Source organism: Anastrepha ludens, chromosome 6 (genome assembly GCF_028408465.1).
Source record: "Anastrepha ludens isolate Willacy chromosome 6, idAnaLude1.1, whole genome shotgun sequence".
NCBI lineage: Eukaryota > Metazoa > Arthropoda > Insecta > Diptera > Tephritidae > Anastrepha > Anastrepha ludens.
This window is the reverse complement of record NC_071502.1, coordinates 113,551,054-113,578,398: the sequence shown is the minus strand read 5'-3', so window position 1 is coordinate 113,578,398 and position 27,345 is coordinate 113,551,054. Positions and strand designations below refer to the sequence as shown.

The 27,345-nt window shown below is 36.7% G+C and overlaps 1 protein-coding gene across 2 annotated transcripts in view; it reads left to right on the top strand.

Annotated features, from left to right (window-relative positions):
• Positions 1-27,345, top strand: part of LOC128867669 (uncharacterized) — a 110,367-nt gene that overhangs the window by 5,311 nt on the left and 77,711 nt on the right. For both annotated transcript variants that reach the window (XM_054109101.1, XM_054109099.1), the window contains 2 exons: positions 9,723-9,977; positions 22,022-22,476. In XM_054109101.1, the coding sequence (XP_053965076.1) occupies positions 9,723-9,977; positions 22,022-22,476 (710 nt within the window). The remainder of the gene's footprint in view (positions 1-9,722; positions 9,978-22,021; positions 22,477-27,345) is intronic.

The window sequence follows — 27,345 nt, the reverse complement described above, 5'->3', positions numbered from 1 at the left end:
AAAATTTATTTTCTACTTTTTAGTTCGATTAGCAATAAAAGCGTGTTTTTTAGTTTTTTTAAACTATTTTTTATTTTCTACTTTTTAGTTCGATTAGCAAAAAAGCGTGTTTTTTAGTTTCTTTAAACTATTTTTTGTTTATTATGAATGCAAATTATTGTTATCATTGTAGTCAGTGAATAAATGATTCGATATATTCGTGTTATATTTAATTCCTTTCTTATCGACTGTGAGTCTAAAGCTATGCAGTTATCGGCCGTGATAAAGAAGTAATCGAGATGAAGAACTTATTTCGTCGAGGGAGCCTGAGAAACTGATTTACAAGAATAAAAAAAGATTTTTCATTTTACAACCAAATTTACCTTACTTTTTGCCCACAGGTAAAAAAAAGAAAATATTAATCCTGATAATCCTAATAAGGATAATGGAAAACTTTTATCAAATTATTGCATTGTCATCGGTCATTGATAGGTGTGCAAAATTTCAAGTCGATCAGATTTTTAGTACATACATACATACATACATACATACATACATACATACAACCCGACCTAATAAAAGTGTGTTAAAAAGAAGGCCTTGCAGAGGCAAAATCAATATAACTATCTGGTTATAGTTGCATGAGAAAGATAATTAGCTGTTAGCACATAGATAAAATGTGGATTTTGAACACGAAAGGCTTTGCTGAGTATATTCAAACTAATTAGCCCGAAAAACTCACAGCAGTCTATGGAAACACTGACTGGATTCTTCTTCTGCTTTGAAGTCTTTAAACTAATCAACATACAGCGGGAACTGTAAGAGGTAAGTGGCTATAGAAATTTTATCGGTTGGAGTGCATAGCGAAGGAACTTACGCTGCACCTTTTCTATTCTAGTAGCATGGAATTGATAGAGCAGATTCCATATAATAGAGAACATATAAAGTTATAGAGAAGTTTAGTGGAGTATGTATCTTTGAAATCTTTGGAGTAGCGACGCAAAAATGCCCGATTACTCTAAGTCTCTAGGAAGACATAATGATTTCTGAACGTAAATGTTTATCGAATACAAATCCTTTACTAAAATAATTTGATGATTAAAGATAAAAAACACGATTACCAAATCTCGATAAATCTAGAAATAGTCATAGACAGATATTCGACTGAGTTTATGAGGGGTGTGGTAATTAAGTGACGGTCGCTGTTCTGCTCAAAAAAAAACTGCTAACTTCTTCAGTTAAAAACTACTTATATTTAAATTGAAAATGTTACCTATAAAATTATCAAAGAAGTTAAAGTTGTTAAGATGTTGAAAGCAGCTTTTCATAACTCAAATTAAATGTTTAAAGTATTAAATGCGGTGTGTGGTGAAAATGATAGGTAATATAGTTAGTATATATGAATGTATGCTTGTATTTACGTGCAGAACTGAAATGTGCATTCCACTCATAAATAGCCTGCTTGCCACCTTGGCCACTTGACAGCCCCTTGTGGCAAGATAAGTTGCAATTGCATATGCAGCTGAGTGTTGTTTATCGCTGCCGCATTATGTTACGTCCATTCACAGTAAATACAGTCTGTACATATATAAATGCGAGTATACCCTGCAGAAATACCTGAGAGTATTTGTTTCGAGCTGTTGTGCCCCTCGATATTTTATGGGGAATTCAAACTAGTTTACCCTTCAAATTGAGAGTGAAATTTGAAAAAATTCAAGCCAAAAAGCACCAAGAGATTTGGTAACTCCCAAAACACTCCGTCTAAGAAGCCCATTGTATTTAAAGCCATGGAAAGTAAATGGGTAGATAGTCAAATAGGAAATAAGACAGATGAAAAACCTTGGTTAGAATAAAGACATTGAGGTAGCTAGACATGTGAGAATTTGCCAGATTAGTAAATCTAAAAATATACTAATTTCACTTACTTACACTTAAAAATATAAACAATTGGCGAATTTTAAGTGGCCTTGTATTAAAAAGTATGTTTTGGTCACCACATTTTTTTCATAGTTTCAGACTATTTAGTACTCAAGTAACTTGATACTCAAAGTAACAGATTTAGTTCGCTGTGTGGAAATTCTTGCAAAAAATTAATTTAATTCAATCAAGTGTTTATTTCTATTTCGAAAAAAAAAAACGAAATTAGGAACGATAACTTAAAATATCTTCCAAAAATTATATACATTTTCCCTTAAATGGTAAGAGCACTACAAAATTTGAAACACGTAATGGGATATGCCTCACTAACTGTTATTTAAAAAAAAAAAAAATTAATTGTACTTTCCACTTCAGTTCCTAGACTTTGACCGACATTCTTGATCCCTTTCTTTATTATTGGCAAAATATTTCAAGAAAAGGGCTTTGGGCTTTATTAATCCTTAACAGCCGAAAGGCCTTGCTACGGCGACATAGTACTTATGCGATAGAAAACGAAAGGCCCCAATGTGGGAACATGAAAATAATTCTGTTTTAATTTAATTTATTTATCATCGCTGTAGTTTTCTTTAACAAATATTGCAACTTTACACATACATCCCTGTTTTGTTTATCATGCAAGAAATAGTAAACATAATACAACGTTTTAAGACATAAATATTTTGGAATATTCACAACTTATGAACGTTTTAAAGGGTGGTTAAGTTTTAAGGGCCGGTGTTGATTTTTAATAAAATACAAGTTTTTTAGAAAATTGTTGCTACTTCTCTTTATTATTATAATATTGGTATAGCTCAATTATGTGTTGAGCAAAATATTGGCCAAATAACCGCCGCGGCCTCGACTGCACACCTCCATCCGATGGTCCAAATTTTCGATGACGCGGAGGCATAATTGAGGTTCTATGCTGTTAATGTGCCGAATTATCTCATCCTTTAGCTCTTGAATTGTTGCTGGCTTATCGACGTGCACCTTTTCTTTTAAATAACCCCAAAGAAAGAAGTCCAACGGTGTCAAATCACATGATCTTGGCGGCCTATTGACATCGCCGCGACGTGAGATTATTCGGCCATCAAATTTTTCTCGCAAAAGAGCCATTGTTTCGTTAGCTGTGTGACAAGTGGCACCGTCCTGTTGAAACCGCATATCGTCCACATCCATATCTTCCAATTCGGGCCACAAAAAGTTCGTTATCATCTCACGATCGCGAACACTATTCACAGTAACTGCCTGACCGGCCTCATTTTGGAAAAAATACAGCCCAATGATGCCGCCGGCCCATAAACCGCACCAAACAGTCACTCTTTGTGGGTGCATTAGTTTTTCGGCAAACTCTTTTGGATTATCATTCGCCCAAATGCGGCAATTCTGCTTATTGACGAATCCACTGAGGTGAAAATGTGCCTCATCACTGAAGGTGAAGTGCGCGATATGCATTTTGCTTTGAACGCCCATTTTCATAATTAGCCTGAATAAATTTAGCGCGTTGCTCGATTGTGTACCTTTCCATGGTTCAAATTTAGTTAGGGTTAAATGTAAGGGCAAAGTGACACTGAGAAATGTTTTTCTACAGACTTGCAATTAAACGTTAATAGAGGGTAATCCAAAAGTGACGCCTATATGTCACTAGTGAATAATTCCTAGACGGTACCTTTTTTATATCATCTTGAACAACTGTCAATTAGATAGACTTACAATTTGACCAAAGTTTCACTTGAAATATTATAAAATATTTTAAAAAATATTCCAATTTTCATGATAAGTTTCAACGCACTAAAATGATTGAAACTTTTACGAAAATGGTCGGTCTTTAAGAACAACATATCGCAAAATTCGTGATTTTTTTGGTGGAAGTAAGCGTTCGAATGAGTCGACAATTCAAAGGTTGATGAAAAAATTTTAAGAAACTGTATAGACGTGTTCACGGTGGACATTTCAATTATCTAATTTTTCACATCTATTTATTAAGAGCAGTATTTTGAATGAGAATAAAAAGTGAAATCTGAAGCAACCTAAAGTTTTATAAATTTTATTTTAAAACAACATCTAAACGTGTCCTTTCAAAGGCTCCTTGTACCTACAAGAATAGTGCTCTTAACAAATATTTTTTGAGATCACCTGAAATGATAAAAGAGTTTATACTTAAAAGGTCTACATAAAAATGTTTACAAATTTGTCAATGCAAACGAGATAATGAAATTTTTGGAGGTACTTTCAAATTGATTATTCTCACCTAAATCTCAATATTTTCCAGATATTTTTTTGCGGAAATCCTAAAATATAACACATTTTATTCGATTAAATTAATGTAATATAATTTATTTGGGGAAGTAATCGTCCGAGTGAGTCGACAATTGCAAGGTTGGTGAAACTGGAATCTTCAAGAATTTGGTTCCATCCAGAATAGAAAAATGATCTATTATAATACATTAAGGAAGATAGTGTGTACGATAAGCTTAATAATGTTAGAAAAAAAAAATAATTTTGTACTTTTTCCATTAGCGCACATTATTTTTATCTGAGAAGACCCTTTCAGAAATTTTCAGGGAAATATTCTTGTGGAGCATTTCAATCCTATATCAATTCAGAAAACTTAATATTTTGAAGATTATTTTAAATAAGGGTCAAAATGACCCACATGCATAAGAAATATTATCATAGGTGATACAAAAATATGCGCCATTAAATTTGGTCATAGACGCTTAAAGAAGCTATTCAAGATAAATGTACTTCTGTATGCGTTTTTTTCATTATTTAAATAAATTTGAGGCCAAAATAGGAAAATTTCGATACACTCAAACAAAATTCTGGCGTTTAATTACAAAAAAGCAGGTGCCCCAATATTTTGCTGCTCTTCCTCTTTCGTCATTGCAAACGACATTCCCGTCTTTTCTTGACTGCTACGCCGTGGGATTAGCTATCAGTTTGGAAGGAATTTATTATACATGGGAAAAAATGTTGGCCAAAAATATCACCACCCTGGTCACTAGTAGCGATGGTCTCTAGCGATGAATTCACTACTTGCGTTTCTGCATGGTTTTCACAAGTAAACATACACTTGCGCAAATTAGCAAATATGCATGCAAAAAATGCAAGCAAGAAAGTTGCAAGACGTTGGTGGTATAAATTAAGACGCCATCAACTGTTGAAGGCAATCATGTAAGTAAAATATGTAAGTAAATATGCAGAAGGGCATTTGTGCAAGGCTACAAAAACAAAAAAAAAACTTGCACAACACACCTAACTGAATAGGTTATGTATTACATATTTGATGCATATCTTAGTGCCCTTGCATTTATGCTTATTTGAAACACAGCTACAGCTATTCCGTAGTGACCTTCGAATTGCGCTTGAGCCACGCCCACTAAGAGCGGTTGTTGAAGAAGGGACAACTGCTCAGTTCGCCGGCACTTAGCTGCTTAAGCAATTATGCAATTTGAAACATGCATACATATTTATATTTAATGCATGTATATGAATGCGCACAATAAAATATTATATTTGCAAGTACAGGGTGACTGGTCGACTTACAAAATAAATGTAAGGGTATATAGTACATACATACTTACATAAAAAGATCATTACTCAAAAAGTACTGCCCGATTTAAAATGTTTTGCACTACTATGCGGGTCGTTTATGGTTTGTGTGTAGGCGTTGCCACCATTTCGTATAGTAAAAAAAATTGTAAAAATGTACATAGGTTAGTTTAGGTTAGCCTGGTTGGTATTAAGCCACGCATAGACCTTTTGGCGATACCAGATGGAGACCGATCTCTATGAATTCTGAAAGTAGACATCATGTAGGATGTCAACGCTTTTGCGAATCTATGCAGAGCTGGGAGATCCGCTTTTGAGACGTCCTCCAGACCTTCAAACAATGGGGCTCCCAGGCATTTTAAACGCGTTTTTAATAATGCCGGACAAAGGCACAGAAGGAGTTCTAAAATTTCCTCAACATCCTCTCTGCATTTCCTGCATTTGTCCGTGCTAACAGGTCATAATCTATTGGCTGCACATGCGTACAAGATAGGGATTGATCAATTGATTGATTAATCGCATGTGCAGCCAATAGATTATGACCCGTTAGCATACCTATAATAGTTCTGCAGTCCTTTCGCGACATAAGTAATAGAGCATACTCAGATTACGCGAAAAATTCCAAAAAAATTGTTTCCAAAAATTTTTTTTAATAGCGTTGCCACCTGAATTTTGTTGTAATTTATCTCAAATTTAATTTAAATTTTAAGATATAGGCATCAAATGGAAGGCAATTTAGTAAAAAAAATATGGTGTTGCCACCTATTATTTTTGGAAATTAAGAATTTGTATTCATTCTAAAACATGCAGTTTATCATATATCAAATTAGGAAAACAATAATTTAGTCTGGTGTTGCCACCTATTTTTTTTATTAATAAATTGTTTACAAATATTTATTAATACAAACACATACGGCATATCATATTGCAATATAAACGAAAGTATAGCTTCAACCGAATAACGGCGTTGCCATTTAATTTTAAATAAAAATTAAAGACTAACATAATTTAATTAGAGGTTAGGCTATGTGTGCCACACAAAATGTGTTGAGAACAATAAACCAATATTTAATTAACAGTTTTTGTGTGTGGTGTTGCCACCTAACTCTTAAGGTGGGAATAGTAAATAGCAGTGCAGTTGAATTAAGTCTTAGCAGTGGAGTATAAAGCCATTTGTGATTTAGAATGCTTCAATTAAAAAGCATTTTTTGATTAGCGTTGCCACTTATTTTTTAATTTATAAACTATTGGAGTTGCCTTATAATACAAAGGGCGTGCATTTGCTTTCCGAAGCTGTATTAGGTAAAACTCACTATCGATTTTAGAAATTTACTAAATAATATTACATAGATGCATTAAGTTTTGTTTTACATGCAAGCGAAACCGCGAGAGCCAGCTTTTTCTTCTGCTTGATGTAAGTCCATTAGTATACGTAAGGCAGGAAATTTATGAGATTAATAAAATATAAGAAATAAGTTGTTCGAAAGCGCCAGTATGGATATTTATTAAGAACATTTCTTACATAGAGATTATTGAATAATCCTTTTACTACTTCCCTATATACTATGTCGCCTATTTATCTATAGACACTAAGTTCGTTCTGCCCAAAAAAAATATTTTCCTTTTGATGCTACGCCCTATATTTGTTCTGTTATCGTTATTGTTGTAACAGCATAAAATATTACCCAAAAATTCTGCGGAATCCTTTTGTCACTTCAAATGACCGGATGTAAGTCCGGATAACTGCAATAACGCAGAATTGTCTCTTTTCTCGTATTTACTTAGTCAATTGTGAATTATTAATTTCATATATTGCACATAAAAACACCCTGTTTGGAATTGTTATCGTTAATATGCTAAAATGTGCACCACAAACGTCTACGTTATTCCCTCGTCTGAAATGTCATTAACATAAGTTGAGTGAGCAAGCCAAGCGAGCATTTTATAGTAATGTACTTGAGTACAAACATATAAATTCACGTATGTTACATATACATTTATACCTACCCTGCAGGGAAATATACCAGATTCAAGCTGATCAGTTTCTGCGAATTCGAAATTCGCTTTTATGCTCTGAATTACTTTTGCACGCAAGAACTACTGAGAGGGTCAGTTATACGCCGCTGTATCGCTTTTTATATAATCCAGTATGGCCTTCAAAGGGTTAAATAATTTTAATAGTTTTTATTGGTAAGAATTAAGAAAATAAAAAATATGCATGTCCAAGTATATAATTGGCCCTTACACCCTTTAAAGGGGGTTGGGCTGAGCTCCTCCTCCTATTTGTGGTGTGCGTCTTGATGTTGTGCGACAAATGTTGGCAAATACTATTTTTATAAGTCTTTATTATAATATTTATAACTTGAAAAGTGTAAAAATTTTAATTTAAAAATAAGCAGTCTTACAAGTTGCCATACAATTAATCATCCATTTTTGTATTTGAATAATTTTTTTATTTAGTATATAAATAAAAAAAAATTAACTCAATTAAAAAAGTTATTTTGTGTGATGGATATCTTTATTTCTTCCTTTATGCGCTCCTTTGCTCGCCTCTTTGTACACTCCAGCGACGCCATTTGCAAAAATTATAAATTTTCAGTTAGGGTGGTTAATTTTGCGTTGACTATATGAAAATATATACCCTGTGAACTATTTTTGCCATTCAAAGTTTACGACATACAACACGGTTACCGGGAAAGTCGTCCTAGATACGTAGATTCTAATTTAAAAAAAAATGTATTAGAAAACACCTTTTCCCATCATTTTATGTTTCATTCCCACAGTTAGTCTCGAATCCAAAGCCTACAGAATGGAAGCCACTCACAAGTCCATCCAACTACTGTGACCGTCTAGTTTGCATTTGGCAAAACACCTAGAAGTGAACTACAAATTTGTTTCTCTGCTTGTGGCTGGCTTTCCCTGCTGGGTTCGGCGCACATGCCTGCATACGAATATTTGTGTGTAAGCAATGTAGTGTATGAACTTTCAAGGCTCCTCGCAGCCGGACATCTTGGTTATGTACTTATGGCATGATGCTCCTTGCTATGAAGGTGTGTATGTGTGGGGGTCATGCTCTTTTCAAGCATTTTGTGGTTAATTTTCATTTTTCCATTTATTAGACTTCTAAGCTAGTTTTAATGTAATTTTAAAGTACATAACAGGATTTTTAAAGCGAGAGTCAAAGTGTAGGAGAAAACAATTTAAATGAGGAGTGCTAACTGGGTATCAGTAGTTAGAAACATATTGAGTTGACTGCAGATAGTTTTTGCATTAGGTTACTAATATGTAAGCGACATTCCTGAAGATTATTTCGCATATATATTGGCCAGGAGAACAACTAACTTTAAATCAGTCTACTCTGCTCTTAATGTAGGCATCCCTTTATGTTCAATAGTGTAGTTCAATTTTAGTTGAACTACGGAGTTCACTTTTGAAGTAACGAAACTGATATTGCCTAAAAGCAATGAAGACAGAAGAACATCTCTCATCAGTCTGGACCGATATTCCATTAATACAGTGGCTCGGATCATCACGATGATATAATTTCTGTCGCTGTTGCAGAAATGCGGAGGAAGTGAATATCGTTAATATCTTTCTCTGCCATTGTCCCGCCCTTACCAGAACAAGGCATCGCTGTCAATGCTCTTTCTTCTTTGGATGCCTGCCCAACTTGGAATCTGCAATCTTCCACAATATTTCAACATATATCAGAGAGAAGAAGTGGCGCAGAGGAGGCATAGCTATGAGCCTTCAGGCTTAATTAGACCCCTCTATATTCTGATGGGGTGTGGAAACCATTGTAACCTAACTCTTTCTTGCTCAAAATATTTACTGGATACAATTTTTCTGTAACCATTTTAATGTTTTTGTTTTAAGTTATTTTTATACCTGGTTAGACTAGCAGAAATACACTCGGACGGTTGTGATTGCCTGCCGAGTGGCGACCGCTTTTAGAAACAAACTTTTCTATCATATGGGGCTTCAGGCCTGGAGTTACGAGGCTGGCCACCAGCGAATAGTAGTCACGCGCCAATCCATTCGGCAATGGCGAACACTCTAATCGATATATTATTAAACTTATTTTGTGCATTTGCCTATTTTTAATTAAGGTACACAAGATTTCAAAGGTTTATAATTTTGAGAAAACTTTAACGATAGTTAAATTGTCCATCTTTATTTTGTTTATTCAATTCAGCTATGCGAAATTAACTTCTGTAAATCTTGAAAACAAAAAACAAAATTGAAAATCGCTTAATTCTTATTCTACATAGAAAAACTTAACGTCCTTTACGAGCGCAACTGGTCGACTCTGGTGCACGAACAGCTACGCCGCTTCGAGGACTCGGTTGTGGCAGCCACGCGTCACACAAACAACAGCAGTAGCGGCGGCATGTTTGGCAGCAGTGCAACGGCGCTACGTCGCTACGGCAACACAATCGACGCGGCGGCAGATGCAGCGCTAATGCCAACGCACTGGACTTTTGGTGAGGCGCTGCTGTACTCAGTGACTGTGATAACGACAATCGGTAAGTGGACATTAGTAAAAGGTAAAAAAAAAACAAAATGTTGTTGATATGTTGTAGAGCCATTCCAGCGAACAAGCAGACAAAGAACATAATTAGGGATCAAATAAAGAGGGAGAAAATTAGTAGACAATAGTCTTAATGGGTTTGTCAAATTATCTGTTCACAGGTGATCAATCGAAAAAGATCATAGCTGAATATAACTATGAAGCCATGAGTCTTCACAAGTTATACCAAAAGCAGAACTAGATTAAAATAAGGTCATCCTTCAATTGTATGGGATTACAAATCTTTTATTTTTCAAATAGCACGGAGACATTTTGAAAAATCTTAACCATTTATTTTTTCTTTTTCAATTTAATTAATTTTTTCTAGAAAACAAAATGCCGCATATTCCTACAAAAATATATAACCAACAAATTTTCATAAAAATTTCACACTGTTTGATCAGAATTTTTAGCAAAATTTCGAGTGTGCAGGGTTAGGTTAGGTTAGGTTAGTCAGGTTGCTTGTTTAAAACAAGACACTCGGTGGTCCAACTTAGTTAGGGGAAGGAAAAGAAATGCAGGTATAACATTGGGTTTTATACAATCACAATGGGCCTTATACCTACATTGGTTTTCCTTCCCTTAACTAAGTTGCTTAAACCACTTAGATCTTTTTAAGAAGGTTACTAGTTCCTCCAGTGAGACATTTTGCAAATTTCCCAGGTCTTCGAAGAAATAATCGCCAAGATATTTGGTGCGGCTTCTTTGAAGTGTAGGACATTCGCAGAGGAGTTGTTGTAACGACTCAATTTCTTTTTCATCTCCACAGCCTGCAGAGGTCATTGTAAGGTACACCCATTCTATTGGCTAGGGTGCCAATAGTGTAGTGACTCGTTATGACATCTGTGAGTACGCGGGTTCATCTGTTGAATCCAAGCAGACATTTTGTCCTTTTAAGATTCAGTTTTGGCCAGAGCGCTTTGGAGACCCTGCAATTAGTAGTCAGGTACCACAATCTATTGTTTCCGTGATTACGCTCAGGTCAATCTCGAATACTTATGTCATCTACCGCTCGCTAAAGGTCCAGCTTAGAGCTTATCCTTGCATACTCATCAGCTCTTTCATTTCCTTCCTCTCCAGAGTGGACGGGAACCCAAAAAAATGTGGTGTTGTGTTGTTAGATGAGCGAGGGCGACCTCTTGCATTATTTAACACATCCTGAATTGATGCGCGTCAAGGCCAGTGTCTTCATCGCTGCTTGACTATCAACAAAAATGTTAAGGTTTGCTGGAGATGAGGCCATCAGTCTTATCGATTTTGCTGCTTGGCTTATAACGTAGATCTCAGCTTTGAAGACGAGTCTGGGAGTCTAAATGAGCAATTTAAAGATTATCCTTCCAAGTAAACTCCTGATCCAGTGCTATCTTTGAGGCCTCAGCACACCTAAATATGGTGACCACTGTTATCTGATATGACTCTGATCTGATAATCCTTCCTTTCAGGTATGCAGGGTTATAGCCCATTGAATTTTCACAAGATAAATTGCACGTTTTTAGTGACTGAAAAATCGCATGAATGTTCGACATTTTATTTTTATGGAGGAAAACACCCAACACCGTCAGAAAAAAAAAACTTGTTAAAAATCAACGTGAAAAAAAAGATTTTAAAAAATAAATACTTTAAAAATAAATACTTTAAAAATAAATATTTAATTGGCCGCAAAATTTGATTTTTTAAATTAACAGTGAAAAATGTCGTGCATTCTTTATATGGGGAAAACTACCTTCAAGAAAAAAATTGTTAAAAATCATCGCAATTTTCAAGCCATTTCCAACTTTGCCACACCGAAATTGAATGGGCTATAAAACTGTATATAGCAGCCTCGGTAGTCTAGTGTTAGTGCTCTAGCCTGCCATCCCAGGTTGTGGGTTCGAATCCCACTTAAAGCACGGTCCTCGCAGTTTTCCAAACTTACCTACGTTGCCGGTTTCTAAAAAAACACACAAAAAACCTCATTCCTCAATTCCAAAACCATATCCTTTCCATCCTTACTCCCGCACAATAGTCAGCGCATTATTTGCATTGTGGCTGCTAAAACAAAGAAAAACACAAAGTTACACATTGCATCAGTGGTGCCGGCAGCGCGGTAATAGCGCAGACACACAATTTTAGCGAATCTGTGATCATTCTGCCAGAAAATTATGGTACACAGATGGCGCACCAAGCAGTAAGAAGGCGTTGTTACTAAGCAACGACAGGTGGGCATTCCCTCTGCTTAGGACTGATAGCGGCAGGATAATCACCTACCCTGTCAGAAATCATATAGATCAACGAAACCAACGCAATACAAGTCTTGCCGAGTCCCTACGCTACCGAGAGGAGTGAACAAGGAAAAAAACACAAAAAACTGCATACTCAAAATTTTTGCTGCAATTGTGATTAAAATTTTTTAAATTTTGCTTAATATCTTTTGAGTTTTTTGTATGAATTTGAAACTTGGACTTATTAACTTTTCTAGGAGAATGAACTATATTTTCATAAAAGAATTATTAAAATTAAATAAGACAAAAATAAGTTTTCAAAATTCTCAATAAGTCCCAGTGCTATGGGACTATTATTCAATGCAGTAGAAAATATTCCAAAGAAAGGCCACAGCTTTGCATAGCCACAGTATAATCAGTATGAAATCAGATGCGCATAAGCATAATATGATACTACAGGCATCCAAAGGCTGCTCTTCAGCATATTTAATAAATGTTAGCTCATAATTACATACACAGCCATACATACTCGCACTTACAACATACGCACAGGCACATAAATTATGAATAAGTGCTGTGGTGGTGAATTTGTGTAGCCGTTTACCATTTTATTGACCCGTTTACAAATTACAGAGCAAAGATTAAATTGCTGCATACCGTAAACAAGCATCGGCAACGACAACACACACACACTCAAGTGTACAATAAAAAAATAAAATAAAATAAAATAAAATGCGACTGCCGCAGGTGCCATCACTTGCAAAAACTGAAGGGGAATTTCACTTGCAAATTTGCATGCAGGAATAAATATTTACGTACACATGTATAGGCACACTCATACATAGACACGTGCATACAAATATGCAATTGAAAATCCTTCAGATAACTCCGGGGGCTCTGGTTTCAGGGCTGAACTACTGAGATTCGCATGCGTAAACGCATTCTGGTTACTGTTGTCATGCATGTACATATATAAAAATGAAATGCGTGTGTGTGTGTGCGTATTTTCTGTAGCTATAGTTGAGCCAGCGATCCAAGGTTATGCAGCAATGAAAGAGAAGTGCGGCTTTTCAAGCAAAATACACACACAAAGGAGGCAAGGGAGCTACAGGCTGCACGCATTTATTTAACATACCAGTGTAGTCGTTGTACTTATTCAGATGCTGCGTTCTCACTCTCCTGCTGCAAAATACCACCACTGGACTGGCGGCACTGGCACTGGCACTGACCAACTGCAGGACTGCAGTAAAATTGAAGATAAACATTTATCTTTTGTTGTGTTTGTCAGCGGGCGCCAACACACGAAAGAGTACACTTTCATGCATACTTACAGTTATGTGTGTGTGCACGCACTCAATACTCGTACGAATGCAATGTATTCATTTGTGTTATGGCCCTGCAGGGAAAAGCCAGACGAGTATGGAAACATTCTTATTCGAATGCTGGTATTTAATAGGAGGAAGCAAACTAATCCGCATGGACTAAAATAGCAAAACTAAAAATTTTTCTGAAAATTAGTTGATTTTTTTTTTTTATAAGAAAGTTTAAGACCCGTCTATGAAGGCACCAATCATGGCGATTATGTACAAAGTGGTGCAAAATTTATCTCCCAATATTGTCATTTGTTTATAAATTTTTACTGTGAATTTACCCCAAACCTTGTGTGTTTGTATGCTGTAGCTTTCTAGTTCACAAGTATCAATACAATTGACATATATTCCGATAGGATGATTCATTTTGTGCCACCTTGTATAAGTCTATATTCGTACTTACTTCAAGGAAAGACAACAACTAATGAAATTTATTCACTTTATACAAGGTGAAGTCCAAAATAAACAAGACTGGCGTCACAAAAATGTTTTGGTGGCGTCATATTCTTAATGAATTAGTGCGTTGGAAGATACATTACTAGCTGACTTCCAGTGAAAACTTGGTGAAATTCGGTTCAGTGGAACTGAAGTTATTGCGCCTAAAGTGTCACTATGCTTGCGTCATTGGTACAAAATTGAGTTTCAAACAAAGAGCTAATATCAAATGTGGATTTAAAATCGGTAAAACGTTTACCGAAGCATTTGAATTGATATTGATGAATATTTATGATGAAGATTGTCTATCTCGTGCTAGAGCTCATGAGTGGTTTACACGTTTCAGAGTTGGTTGTGAGGACATAAAAGACAATGGACATACGGGCCGCCCAAAATCAGTAATCATCGAAAACTCCATCGAAATTGTTCGTAAATTTATCAAAAATTAACCGAAAGGATTCTTGAAATTCATGAATTCGGAGTTGAATATCTCCAAAACATCGATTTATCGCATTTTAACAGATCTTTCGGAGAGAGGTTTCTGCACCCATTTTATGCATCAATCACCCACCGTATTCGCCTGATATGGCGCCCTGTGACTTCTACCTGTTCGGAAAATTGCATTTGGCCATGAAAGGAAAACGCTTTGCGTCCGTAGAAGCCATCTAAAAGGCTTGTACCGACATCCGGTCAATAACCTGAAACACTCTTTCGAAAAGCTTTTAGATCGCGCAAAAGCTTTTAGATCGAGTAAACAGTGCCAGAGGGGCTCAGAAAAAAGCTCCTGTCGTTTCAATTTTAGCTCAGACTTAGTTATTTTGGACTTGACCTTGCATTTAGTCTCGCATCACAAGTGAATAAGATTAGAGGCACGGATTCATATTTTTACACTGGCTCAGGTAAGGCTTTGAACTTACTTTGACTTACAAGAAAAAAATTATTTCGCACCATTTATATATCGGTATACGAGCTAAATGACTGGTGGGAAAAAGATTTTATTAAATCGAGGAGGATATAGTAACGAAGAGCTATTCTTTAGACTTGGACAAATCCTAATCTTCGCAAGGGTTCAACAAATTACAACAGCGTTTGACGAAATGTATCGAACGACTCTCGTAGCATTCAATATTTTTGCCACAACTTCTTTTTCTGCAGAAGTCCAAAAACCTTCCATAGAATCTTTCTCTGAAGTACTCCAAGGGACGCCTCATCGCCCAAGCTTCTGCGCCATACGATAGGACGAACATGATGAGAACGTTATAAAGTGTGAGCTTTGTTCGTCGAGTGAGGAGCTCTCTCGTTCTCTCTCGCTTTCAAGGCTGTTAATTTAATGTTAGTTCCCAAATAAAGGAAGTCTTAAAAGTAAAACCATCAATAGGGGCATGGGCGCCGAAACGCGAGTGCATGTTTGATGGCAGTAGGTACTTCGTTTGGTCCGCGTTCACCATCAGATTTATGATCTTCCCTTCTTTATTCAGCGCGGTTGTCACAGCTAGGATATCAATACACCGCCTTACGTCTTATAAAGGGTGGTTAAGTTTCAAGGGCTGGTGTTGATTTTAAATAAAATACATTCTTTTAGGAAATTATTATATTATAATTTCTCTTTATTATGATAATATTGGTACGACTCAATTACGTATAAAACAAAATATCGGCCAAATGGCTGCCGCGGCCTCCTCCGATGGCCCAAATTTTCGATTACGTTGAGGCATAATTGATGTACTATGCCGTTAATGTGCCGAATTAGCTCTTGAATTATTGCTGGCTTATCGACGTACACCTTTTCTTCTAAATAACCCCAAAGAAAGAAATCCAACGGTGTCAAATCACGTGACGTGAGATTATTCGGCCATCAAATTTTTCGCGCAAAAGAGCCATTGTTTCGTTAGCTGTGTGATAAGTGACACTCCTGTGACTGCTGCCTAACCGGCCTCATTTTGGAAAAAATACGGCCCAATGATGCGGCCGACCCATAAACCGCAACAAACAGTCACTCTTTGTGGGTGCATTGGTTTTTCGGCAATCACTCTTGGATTATCATTCGCCCAAATGCGGCAATTCTGCTTATTGACGAATCCACTGAGATGAAAATGTGCCTCATCACTAAAGATGATTTTCTTCGAAAATTGGTCATTCACTGTTGCCTTTTCCTGCCACCATTCTGACCATTGATGACGCTTGAAATGGTCAAGAGGCTTTAGTTCTTGAGTCAATTGCACCTTGTAAGCGTGTAAATGCAAGTCTTTATAGATAATGTTCATCAACGACGAGCGTGAGAGGTGCAATTGTTGGGCACGACGACGAGTTGAGGTGGACGGCTCTTCAACCACACTATCGTGAACAACAGCAATATTTTCTGCAGTTCGATCTGTACGAGCATGCACTGGTGTTTCCACATCACAAACTTAAACTTAAGCGACAGAACACTAAATTGTTGAGCTGAAAAGTGAACTTGTATTACTATACTTCTCAACTAGTATTTTTCCTTGCAGGGAGTGCGCATTCATATGTTTATATGTATTTGCATTTATGTGCTTTTGGACGCAGCCTCTAAGAGAAATCAACTGAATGTACATCAACGTCCACCGCAGCAACCTTCAATACCTTCACTCAAGCCTCTGCTTTCTATGCAAATATATGAGCCTACATACTCACACATTTATCTATGTACGTATGTGGGTGTGTTGTCCTTTTTTATTTATGTGGGGTAGCTGTAACTAGGACAACAGTTCCATAGAGATTATGAAAACATGCACATCACATTAATCCCTACGAGGTCGAGGTTTAACTTAAGGAAAATATGTGAAAGTATGACAACTTTAAAATCTTTTTTCTATATTATGAGTATATCAATGATTCTAGTTATTTGTTAGTTATTTCACGACCCTCAAAAACTTCAGGAAAGAGCAGAAGTGGTATGTTGTAAAACGGGGCGAGGCCAGCCATGTATGCACAGATGGCTCAAGGCTCGAAGGCAAGGTGAGCGAAGGAGCAAAGTGGCGCATTTTTTTACCACATAAAAAAAGTATTGCAAGTGATGGAAATCTTTATTTTGTCCTGATTGACGGGCGCCGCCATTTGCAAAATTTTGAATCTTCCGACAGGGTGATTAATTTTTCGCCACCGTGTATCAGGTAGATACCTATGAAATGAGACGTTCAGCTATTAGTCCATAGATGTCGCTAGGAGTACTTTTAAACCTTCTCAAATGTCTTGTTTTTTTCGTCTGTCATCTGTCAACAATATTCAGTTCATTGTTTCTTACGTTTCATGCAACAATGCATTTTTGTCGCTCTTCGTGCCTTCAAACCACGATTTGCGGACATCGTTGATTTTCTGTTATCAAATGAAGAAAAATGCTTCTCAAGCTCATCAAATGCTTATAGAAACATATGGTGGACATGCTCTAAGCAGAGCACAGTGCTTCAGGAGGTTTGAAAAATTCCCCAGTGGCCATTTTAGCGTGGAGAGCGAGGACCGTGGCCGCCCACCGGAGGACGCCGAATTGCAAGCATTGTTGGATGAAGATGATGGTCAAACGCAAGAAATGATGGCAGAGCAGTTGGGAGTGACCGAAAAAACCATTTCCAAACGTTTAAAAGACATGGGCATAATTTTAAAGGTCGGAAGATGGGTGCCGCATGAACTTACTGAAAGGCAGCAAGAGAACCGAAACCCCACTTGTGAAATGCTGCTCTCCCGGTTCAAAAGGATGTCTTTGTTGCGTCGAATCGTTACGGGTGATGAAAAATGGGTGTATTTCTCCAATCCCAAGCGTAAACGATCGTATGGTTCGCCCGGCCACAAGCCAAAACAACAGCCAAACCAAATCGCTTCGGCCGCAAGGCAATACTATGTGTTTTCTGGGATCAGCGTAGTATGATTTGGTACGAGCTATTAAAACCAGGCGAAACAGTTGATGGTGCACGCTACCAACGACAATTGGCCGATTTGAACAGCGCTATACGCCGAAAACGCCCAGAATATGCCGATCGGCGTCACAAAGTAATTTCTCTTGATGACATTGCGCGCCACATCGAACAAGCACGACCCGGGAATTGGTGGAGACGTACGATTGGGAACCGCTGGTGGGGACCGATTGGTAACCGATTATCATTTGTTTGCATCGATGGGCCACGCACTTTCCGAGCAGCGCTTCAATTCTCACGAAGAAGCCAAAATATGGCTCGATGATTGGTTTGCGGCCCAAGACTGAACATTTTTTTGGCGCGTCATCCAAAAAATTGCCTGAGAGATGGGAGAAAAAGTGTTGCAAGCGATGGCTATTATTTTGAAGATTGAATTTGTAGCCATTTTTTGTTAATAAACGTTTTAAAATTGAAAAAAAATGCTCATTTCATAGGTATCTACCTGGTATATGTAAATTCAGAAGAGCTGGGAATCTGCTACAGGGGAATGCAGTGTTGTTAACATCTGAATTTCAAAAAGCACAGAAATGTGAAAATAGTGCGTGCTATCATTCTAAAAGCTTCAATTTTTTTGCTGAGACTATCACCTTGTCTTATTCCTGAAGATATGGGATGTCTCATTATTTGTTCTAATGTATGATATGTGATATTATATTTATTAATATCATCTATTGATGGCAGCGTTTTTACCGAAGGCTTTTATTTAAGCAAAAAACAATAATTATGTCAATGAGTTAATCAAGTATAGGGTTTTTCAGTAAGAGCGCTTCAACTTTTGAACTTTTTTGAATAAAACACAAACGGTTTTACTTTTTAACTAATTTTTTTTTATTATCGAGTTTGAACATATACATTTAAGTGTGAAATTCGATTTCTTTTGCATGACCACCGCGTGCACGTTTTACGAAGTCCAATCGTTGAACCCAATTTTTGACCACTCTTTTGCATAAATCGGCCGAAATTCCAGCAATTTCGCGTTCAATATTGGCTCTGAGCTCACAAATCGTCGCCGGCTTGTTACTGTAGACCAATGACTTCACATAACCCCAAAACGGGACGGCTTGTTAAATGGACCATAAAATGGCCGCAATGCTCTTAAAGTAGCAGCAACAGAACGATTATTTTCATAAAAAATTTGCACGATTTGCAATCGTTGCTCAAGTGTGTAGCGTTCCATAATGAAATGTATACTAATGAAGTTTACAAATGGCAAGCGAAAAATAAAAAATATTGCGTCGTTCGCCCTCCCTATCGGAAAAAAGTTGAAGCGCACCTATTGAATAGCCCTATATATATTCGCCGTTGATGTTTACAACTTCTTTCCACCTTTCGACCAATTTGTTGATGCCGTTCCGCCAAAAACCGACTGGTCTGGTGTCAAAGTTGAACCTGTTTTTTTATTTACCTCTTTGTTACTAAAGGTAAGGCCCTTCATGAGGTTTGACAGAAAAGGTAATATCGTAATATGGTAATCGGCCGGTACAAGATCCGGAAAATACGGCGGATGCTGACGGACCTCCCATTCGACTTCTTGGAGGGCGGCTTTGACGACTTGTGCCACATATTGGGGCCCGGCGTTGTCGTGAAGGAGTATGGTTTGACCACGTCGATTAGGTCGTTTCAGTCGAATAGCCCCATTCACGCGGTGTAACTGGGCAATGTAGAGCTCCTTGTTGATCGTGGCATTCTTTTCGAGCTTATCCCAGTGCACCATGCCCATTTAGTCCTACCAAACACATATCATGATCTTCATAAAAAGAAGAAGCCGGCTTGACTCTCGGCTTTGGCGTATTTCCTGGAGCCACCAACTCCTTTTTTTGCTTCATATTGATGTATAGGCACTAGGCCGGGTCGATTTGTGGGGAGGCAAAAAAATCCCACATTGCTCTGTGAAAATCGTATTCTAGGGATCAAAATAAGAAACTTTGCCGAAGGAACCATACCTCTAAAACGAATTCTGATGTCCACCAATTTGGGTCGAACTCTTAGTGTCTTTTGTGGGGAGGCAAAAAAATCGCCCATTGCTCTGTGAAAATCATATTCTAGGGATCAAAATAAGAAACTTTGCCGAAGGAACCATACCTCTAAAACTAATTCTGATGTCCCCCAATTTGGGTGGAACTTTTTAGTTTCTTTTCTCATGTAAAGGTCAAAAATGGTGATATTTTGAAATGATTGTATGGGGAACCCCCCAGGGGAGTTCCAGGGGGTGTGCCGCTGGCATGGGTGGATCGGCCGTCCAAAGTTAGTGGGGGTCGGTCATACATTTGGACTCGATTGGAGCACTCTAAATGGGTCAAAGTGGGATTTTTCGTTCAACCCAAATTGGGGGACCTCAGAATTCGTTTTAGAGGTATGGTTCCTTCGGCAAAATTTCTTATTTTGATCCCTAGAATACGATTTTCACAGAGCAATGAGCGATTTTTAAATCAACCCGCCCTAATAGGAACCATTTCGTATTTCCGGTGACGGTTCGGTACAAAAAGCGCTGTTTTTGACTGCGTTTTACTCGATGGTGAGCTGAGAAGCAATGTGAGAATCGTTTTATTAGCACAGTTCCTTTTTCCACCAATAAGCGGAAACTGGGTATTTAGCTGATGGAAGTGAGATTTCCATAGGAATATAGCGATATTTGAGAGGGATAGGTATTTAGTTGATGAAAGCGTAGATGGTAATTAAAAAGAACCAGAAGCCATGTGCACAACAAAGTCCAAAAACCTATCGAGAATTTCAGTTGCATACTGAGTGAATGAAATAAGTTTTAACCGCATTGAGCGGCCATTTAATATGTACATATATTTACACGCATATAAGTACATATTTTGCTGAGCTCAACCACTCAGCGTAATTCACCAACACAAATATCGGCCGGAAGCTGGTATTGCACATATTTAAATAAGTATAAGTACGCATGTAAGCTTCCGTACTCGTAGCTGACCTGCAGGCATATTCAAGGAATACTTAACTAGATGCGTCATGCTAGGCAAGCATTTTAAATACAAACCTCAAACTATTATGCCCAACATGGCTTCTGCACTCAATCTCCATCTAAGTAATCGCCTCTTTAGCTATCCCCATATTACACGACGAATACCAATACAACTATCTATTATGACAACGAGTAAGAACTCTATAAGGCAACCGGCATGCCATAGTAGGAGTTAACTTGGTGTTTGTATGCGACTATGTGAATGTGCCACAAAATGAAGTCGATGACGCAACGAATAGACCTCACCGGCTGACCACAAGTTCTATCATGGCTTCGACAGCTTCCTTTATTGGTATTACATATGTTTCTGCTCTTGTTCGTTGAGCTGCTAGTGCTGGTCAATTCCTGTAGCTTATTTGATTTCTCCTCCCAAGCGTCTACAGCTTCCTTTTGTGCTTCGAAAATCCTGTTACTCCTGTCTTGGCTACTTGCTGCTATTTGATAGTCCAAATATGATTCGTGTTGCAAGAATGTAAATGTTTGCTCAGTGTTGTTATTGCTGAGTGAAAGGAAGCGTTTAATTTTATTGTTTGCTTGAGTGGCATCAGCCTAGGGCTGCTGAGACGTAGAGGTGGTGATGGAAAGGCAGAATGCACGGAAAGAAAAAAATATAGAAAAAGCAAAGTAAACAAAAATAATCTAAAGCGAATATATTTCAGAGAATTGAAATGAAAATTTGAAAATATGGCAGAGCGAGGGTATGATTTATGAGATTTAGTAATATAATATTAATCAAGAACATGCCGCTCGCTCTCTGTCTCTCTCTCGTGCGATATTTTTGACAGAATCTGCTATCAGTGATAAGCTCGCGCTGTGATGTCTTGATATCGAAATGGTTTGCATATGTCATCTAAATGGCTTAGAACTGTAATAGATGTATAAGAAATTACAATAAAAAACTCAAATATTCCATAATAAAAGTCTAATTTATTATTATAATTATATAATATAATATTATTCCTTACTCCCTATTCCAAATGCTATATTCTACACTCAATATTAGATTTTCTAAACATAATTTAAAATTAAAGCAAAGCCTCTTTACATACATTTTTCTCTTTTCTCATTCCTAGGTCATGGCAGTTTAACACCACGTACGCCTGCCGGTAAAATCGCCACCATTCTGTATGCCCTAATCGGTGTGCCACTGATGTTGATGTGTCTCTCCAGCTTGGGTGCGCTGCTGGCGGAGGCATTGCAATGTACATATACGCGCATCTGCTGTCGGCTAGCAAGGCATCAACATAATCATCACCACTCACATCATCATCACCATCAAAACAAACATGAAAAAGAACACACCGGCAAACAAAAACATCCGCCCGAACATGATCTCTACCAGCAGCAAACGCATCACCTACAGGTGACAGGCGAGAAGAGCGGACATTTGCTGGAGGCATCAGCTGGCATAGTGGGTGTGAGTGGTAGCGGAGGCAAATATGCGAGGCGGTGCAGTGCGGACAGCTTGGATGATGGAGCGTTGCTAAAACGTGGACTGAGCGATTGCCAGCAGGAAAAGGAACATGAGGTGAGTGGGAAAAAAATTGCTTTTTTTATGAGATTAAATCAAATGAATGGAATTATTTGGAAATATCTGGGGCGAAAGGTGCATTTTTTGCATACTTCAGAAAGGGCTTAAATTTGGGCGGGCAGGCGTAGAAAACGAGAATTGTTTTAAAATCTGTAAGAATATACATAATCGTACTTATACTCATTAAATTCATACTAATACCCATTCACTTTCATTTTCATATTCATATTTTTTTATTCATATTCATATTCATACTCCCACTCATAATCACAATTAAATTCAAATTCATTCCCATATTCAAACACAGACTCCTACTCATACTCATACTCATAGTCGCATTCGTATTCTTAATCTTATTTACATATGTTTGCATACCCGTTAACATATTTAGCCTAACCTAACCTAATATTCACACTCAAACTCATACTCATATGTAAATCTATAGTTATATTTTTAATCACTTTTGTATTCATATTCGTACTCATACTCATACTCATATTTATACTTATATTCATATTCATATTCATATTCATATTCATATTCATATTCATATTCATATTCATATTCAAATTAATATTCATATTCATATTCATATTCATATTCATTTTCATATTCATATTCATATTCATATTCATATTCATATTCATATTCATATTCATATTCATACTCATACTCATACTCATAATCATATTTATTCACATTGATATTCATATTCATATTCATATTCATATTTATATTCATATTTATATTCATATTTATACTCATACCCATATTCGTTTTCCACTTCATTATGCTATTCATATCCATAATCATTTAATATTCATATTTTTATTCAAATTTATATATGTAATTATATTTTCATACTCATACTCTTACTCATACTCATACTCTTCTTTATATTCATAATTATACGTAAAGTCTTATTCATACACATATTCACACTAATATTCGCTCTTTCTATTTTACTTAATCATCTTCTAAAAACTCCACATATATCAAATATATAGCAATCGAGTCTCACTTCTCTTATTGTGTGTGTGTGTGTGTTTCATCTTCTATACTGCTAATTTATTTTCTTTTAGCGTAAGTGTCCACCATGGACCTTTATTAATGCTCACAAATCTTCGGCTTATGCCACCTCGTCTTTACCCATATTGCCCTACAGTGAAACTTAATAAACTGGTATGTAAACAAAATCAGGAAAAATAGAAATCAACTAGCCTATGGCTCTCCCCATTAGAGTATATCCACACACGTCGTACAAAAATACTCGTGCCTACTTATCGAACAAATTTTACCGAATTTTTGCATACTCTAATATTTATCTTTTCGCTAAATTCTTTTCTTTGCTACTAATTTTTCTCATTATGTTTTTATTATGCCTCTCATTCCCCGTCTTCCTTATTGCCAGCGGATTTTTTGCACAATATCCTGCCTAAATCTACTTCCTTGCTGCCTCCCCAATCAAATCCTAGCTCCACTTTACTAGAAGCAAACGAATCCATTGGGGCTCATTTATGCCAACTTAACGATTACATGGTACATATCAACATACACATTTTCTGCCGACACACCTCTTATATTCAGCTATGAGTATATATGTATGTATGTGGTAATATAGCCATATAATTTCTTACCCCACTCTTAATCTCCCGCACTCTATATTTTTTGCTAGCGAATTTCCGTTTGCTTATTTTCTTTCCATCAGTTAGCTGACGTCCTTTTTTATTATCCTCCTATCCCTTCTTGGCCCTTCACATTTTCACGTTTTATTAACACAGCCAAATTGCTACGAGGCTCATAATTTTGCCCCTAGTTTGTTGTTTTTACATGTTTATGATTATTATTATTATTTTTTTTTTTGTTCGCTTCATCTCCATCATTTATTCATTATCCCCTTTCTGTTGTTTTTTCTCCTTGTTAATAAATATTTTACTACTTTAGCTTATTGATTTGACGCGAGGGCGGAACTCATTTGGTCATTAGTGCTGAAATTAGTTTTTTATATACTATATTTATCACGAAAATCTTGTACTGTTTGTTGTAAGGATGATGTGTGTCAGAGAAAATATATCGGATTTGATTATTCGGTTATGCTTCTGTTTACATACTTGTGGATAATCGCTCGGTCAACCAAAACGCGCGGCAATCAGCAATTAAGGTACCTTCACATTAAGCCTTGAACTTGAAAAAAATATATAACAGGACCAATTAATAAATATTATTTCTCTACCCAATTTACAACAAAAAACAAAAAATAGTTGCATATTTTACATATGTATTACAAAGCGTATAATATCTTAAAATGACCACCAAAATGTTTGAAATGTGAGCTGCCCCGATTTGAAAGTACCTCGAAAAATCCAATTTTTTATAAATAAAATTTGTTTTTAAAATACATACTGTTTTTCAATAAATCCACTCAGATAATAAAGGAGTTGAAGTTCAAAATATGATTTATGAGAAAACAACTCGGAGCTTTTAGGAAAAGCAAGAACACCAGGAACGAAAGGAACACCATTCAACAGCCATCGAATTCATCTTAAATGGCTCCCAGCAGTTTATTTCTGTTTGATTGCGTCATAAAATCACTACGAGGAACGCGTTTTAATAGCTGAAAGGGAGTAATGGAAAAATCGAAGACGGTTCTGATGGCTATACTGAAAATATAGCTCCAGAAAAGCTTCGGTCGACCTCACTTCACTTTTGAGAAATAAAACTGTGTCTTTAATTTTCTGAATATATTCCGAGAATTTTTTCATCAAGCTTGCATTTTTATACATATATTGAGCATTTCGACTTCCCACTCATTCGAGTAATATAAACGCCGGCCGACTATCGCAGTTTGAGCTGACCCGATAATGAAGGGTATTTTAAATTTCTTAATTGGCTTAAAATAATGAAATTCTTCAAATTTCAAAATTAAATAAGAATGCGCCTTAAATTTTTAAAATTTCGTCGATCACTCTTTTGCCAACACGTCGGCAAATACCTTATAGTAACGAATATAAAGTTTTCTGCCAAACAAAACCAATTATTCCTCCTTTTATGCATTTTGCCCTACCAACTGCATAATTATGACATTTTTATACTGGGCGTGGCCTCAACTTTTTGAAATATGGGTTCTATTTTAATTGCCTATTTATATTTTCTACACAAAACGCACCCCAATTACAGAAACAACACAAACATATCTACATATATGTGCATATACTCGTACAAGGTGGCACAAAATTAATTATACAAATTATTTAAAGTGAAACTTCTTAGGCGTCAATGGGCGAGCGAGAATGGAGAGTAAAATTTCAAGGGCATTTTCGTTGCATGAGAGAGAAAAAAGATGCAACGTAGAGGAAAAGGAGGGAGAGAGCTATGCCTTATATATATCTTAGATCCACTTTAGGATATTTTTCCTGATTTTTTCCTAGTGGTTGCTAATTTTTCGTGAGGAGTAACACTGTCTATTTTTTGGCGCTTGTTTGTTGGTGCAAACTTGTAGAAAATATATTTTTGGTGCCTACTTTTTGGCGTTATATTTCATTGGTGCCAACTGTTTGAGGCGTTTTTTGGTCCCAATTTTTTGGCGTTTTTTTGGTGCCTACTTTTTGACGCTTATTACCGTTTCCTGGCTATTGCTTGTGCGTACTATAAAGTGGTATCCAATCCGGCGTCGGATTTATTGGTATTGCCTTGCGGTAATTTGTGCCGTTGCTGCGGTCCTGGCATAGCTGCGTTTGTGCGGGTGATAAACGCTCGGAGTAGTGCGCGTTGTCGCCACGGTTTGTGTCCGGCGTTTACCTACACCGGTCAACCCTTCTCCGTTTTTTGTAAATTTTGTCTATTTGTATTCTCTGCAAATGTTGTGAATTTACTTAGATGTATACTTTTTTCTCTCTCTCTCTCTCATTCTCTCTCGGGGCTCTCCCTCTTTCTTTGTCTGCCTTGAAAGTTTCACTTCTTTTATGTGTACTACGCTACACGCACTTTTTTTTTAATAACTTTTACTACTACTAAATAAAGAACAAAAATTTTGAGAGATGAAAATATTTATTTTTACCTAACGCCTTGTCTGATTATTATTGTTGTCCAATATTATTATAAGGTGATTAATTTTGCGTCACCTTGTGCAATCGCATAACCCTTTGCTGAGCACTCATGTTAACTTATTCGAGTACATATGCATGTGTGCATGTATGTATGTATGTATCATATGCCGCACGCCAACTTGAAACTATAAAAGTATGCAATTCAACTTCCGCAGAATGGTGAAAGTTTAGCTTTCACTTCACATATTTATGCATTAAATTTTTTTCATTTAGCCATTTACCATATTTCATTCCTGCATTCATGCATTCATGCACTCACTTAACCGGTCGAGCTGAGGCCCAAAGGCAAATACAATTTCACACAATTTCTTATTGTAATTTTATTACCTTGACGCGCGCACAAAGTGGCGATTTTAAATTGCTCGCTAAAGGTTGGTATACAAATGTAGATGTACAGTTGTGAACACGACAATAGCAGTATCAAACCAATATCATATTAGGTTTTTTCAAAGGGTTTTAAATCTATGATTAGTTTTTATTCTTTAACTGAACTCATATTTAAGTCAATTCTATAATGAAAAACCAAACTTTTTATAACTAAACGTAGGAATTCAAGGGTAAAATTAAAATAGCAATGGTCACATAAACAATGCGTTCTGACCAAGTTTATAAAAAACTTAAAGAAAATCTCCTTTGACAAAGTTTGCAGATACAAAGTTGTAACTAAGTTAGGTTAGGTTAGCCTGGTTAGCAATAAGCCACGCATATACCTTTTGGTCCCTAGCGATACCAGATGGAGCTTGACCTCTATGAATACTTA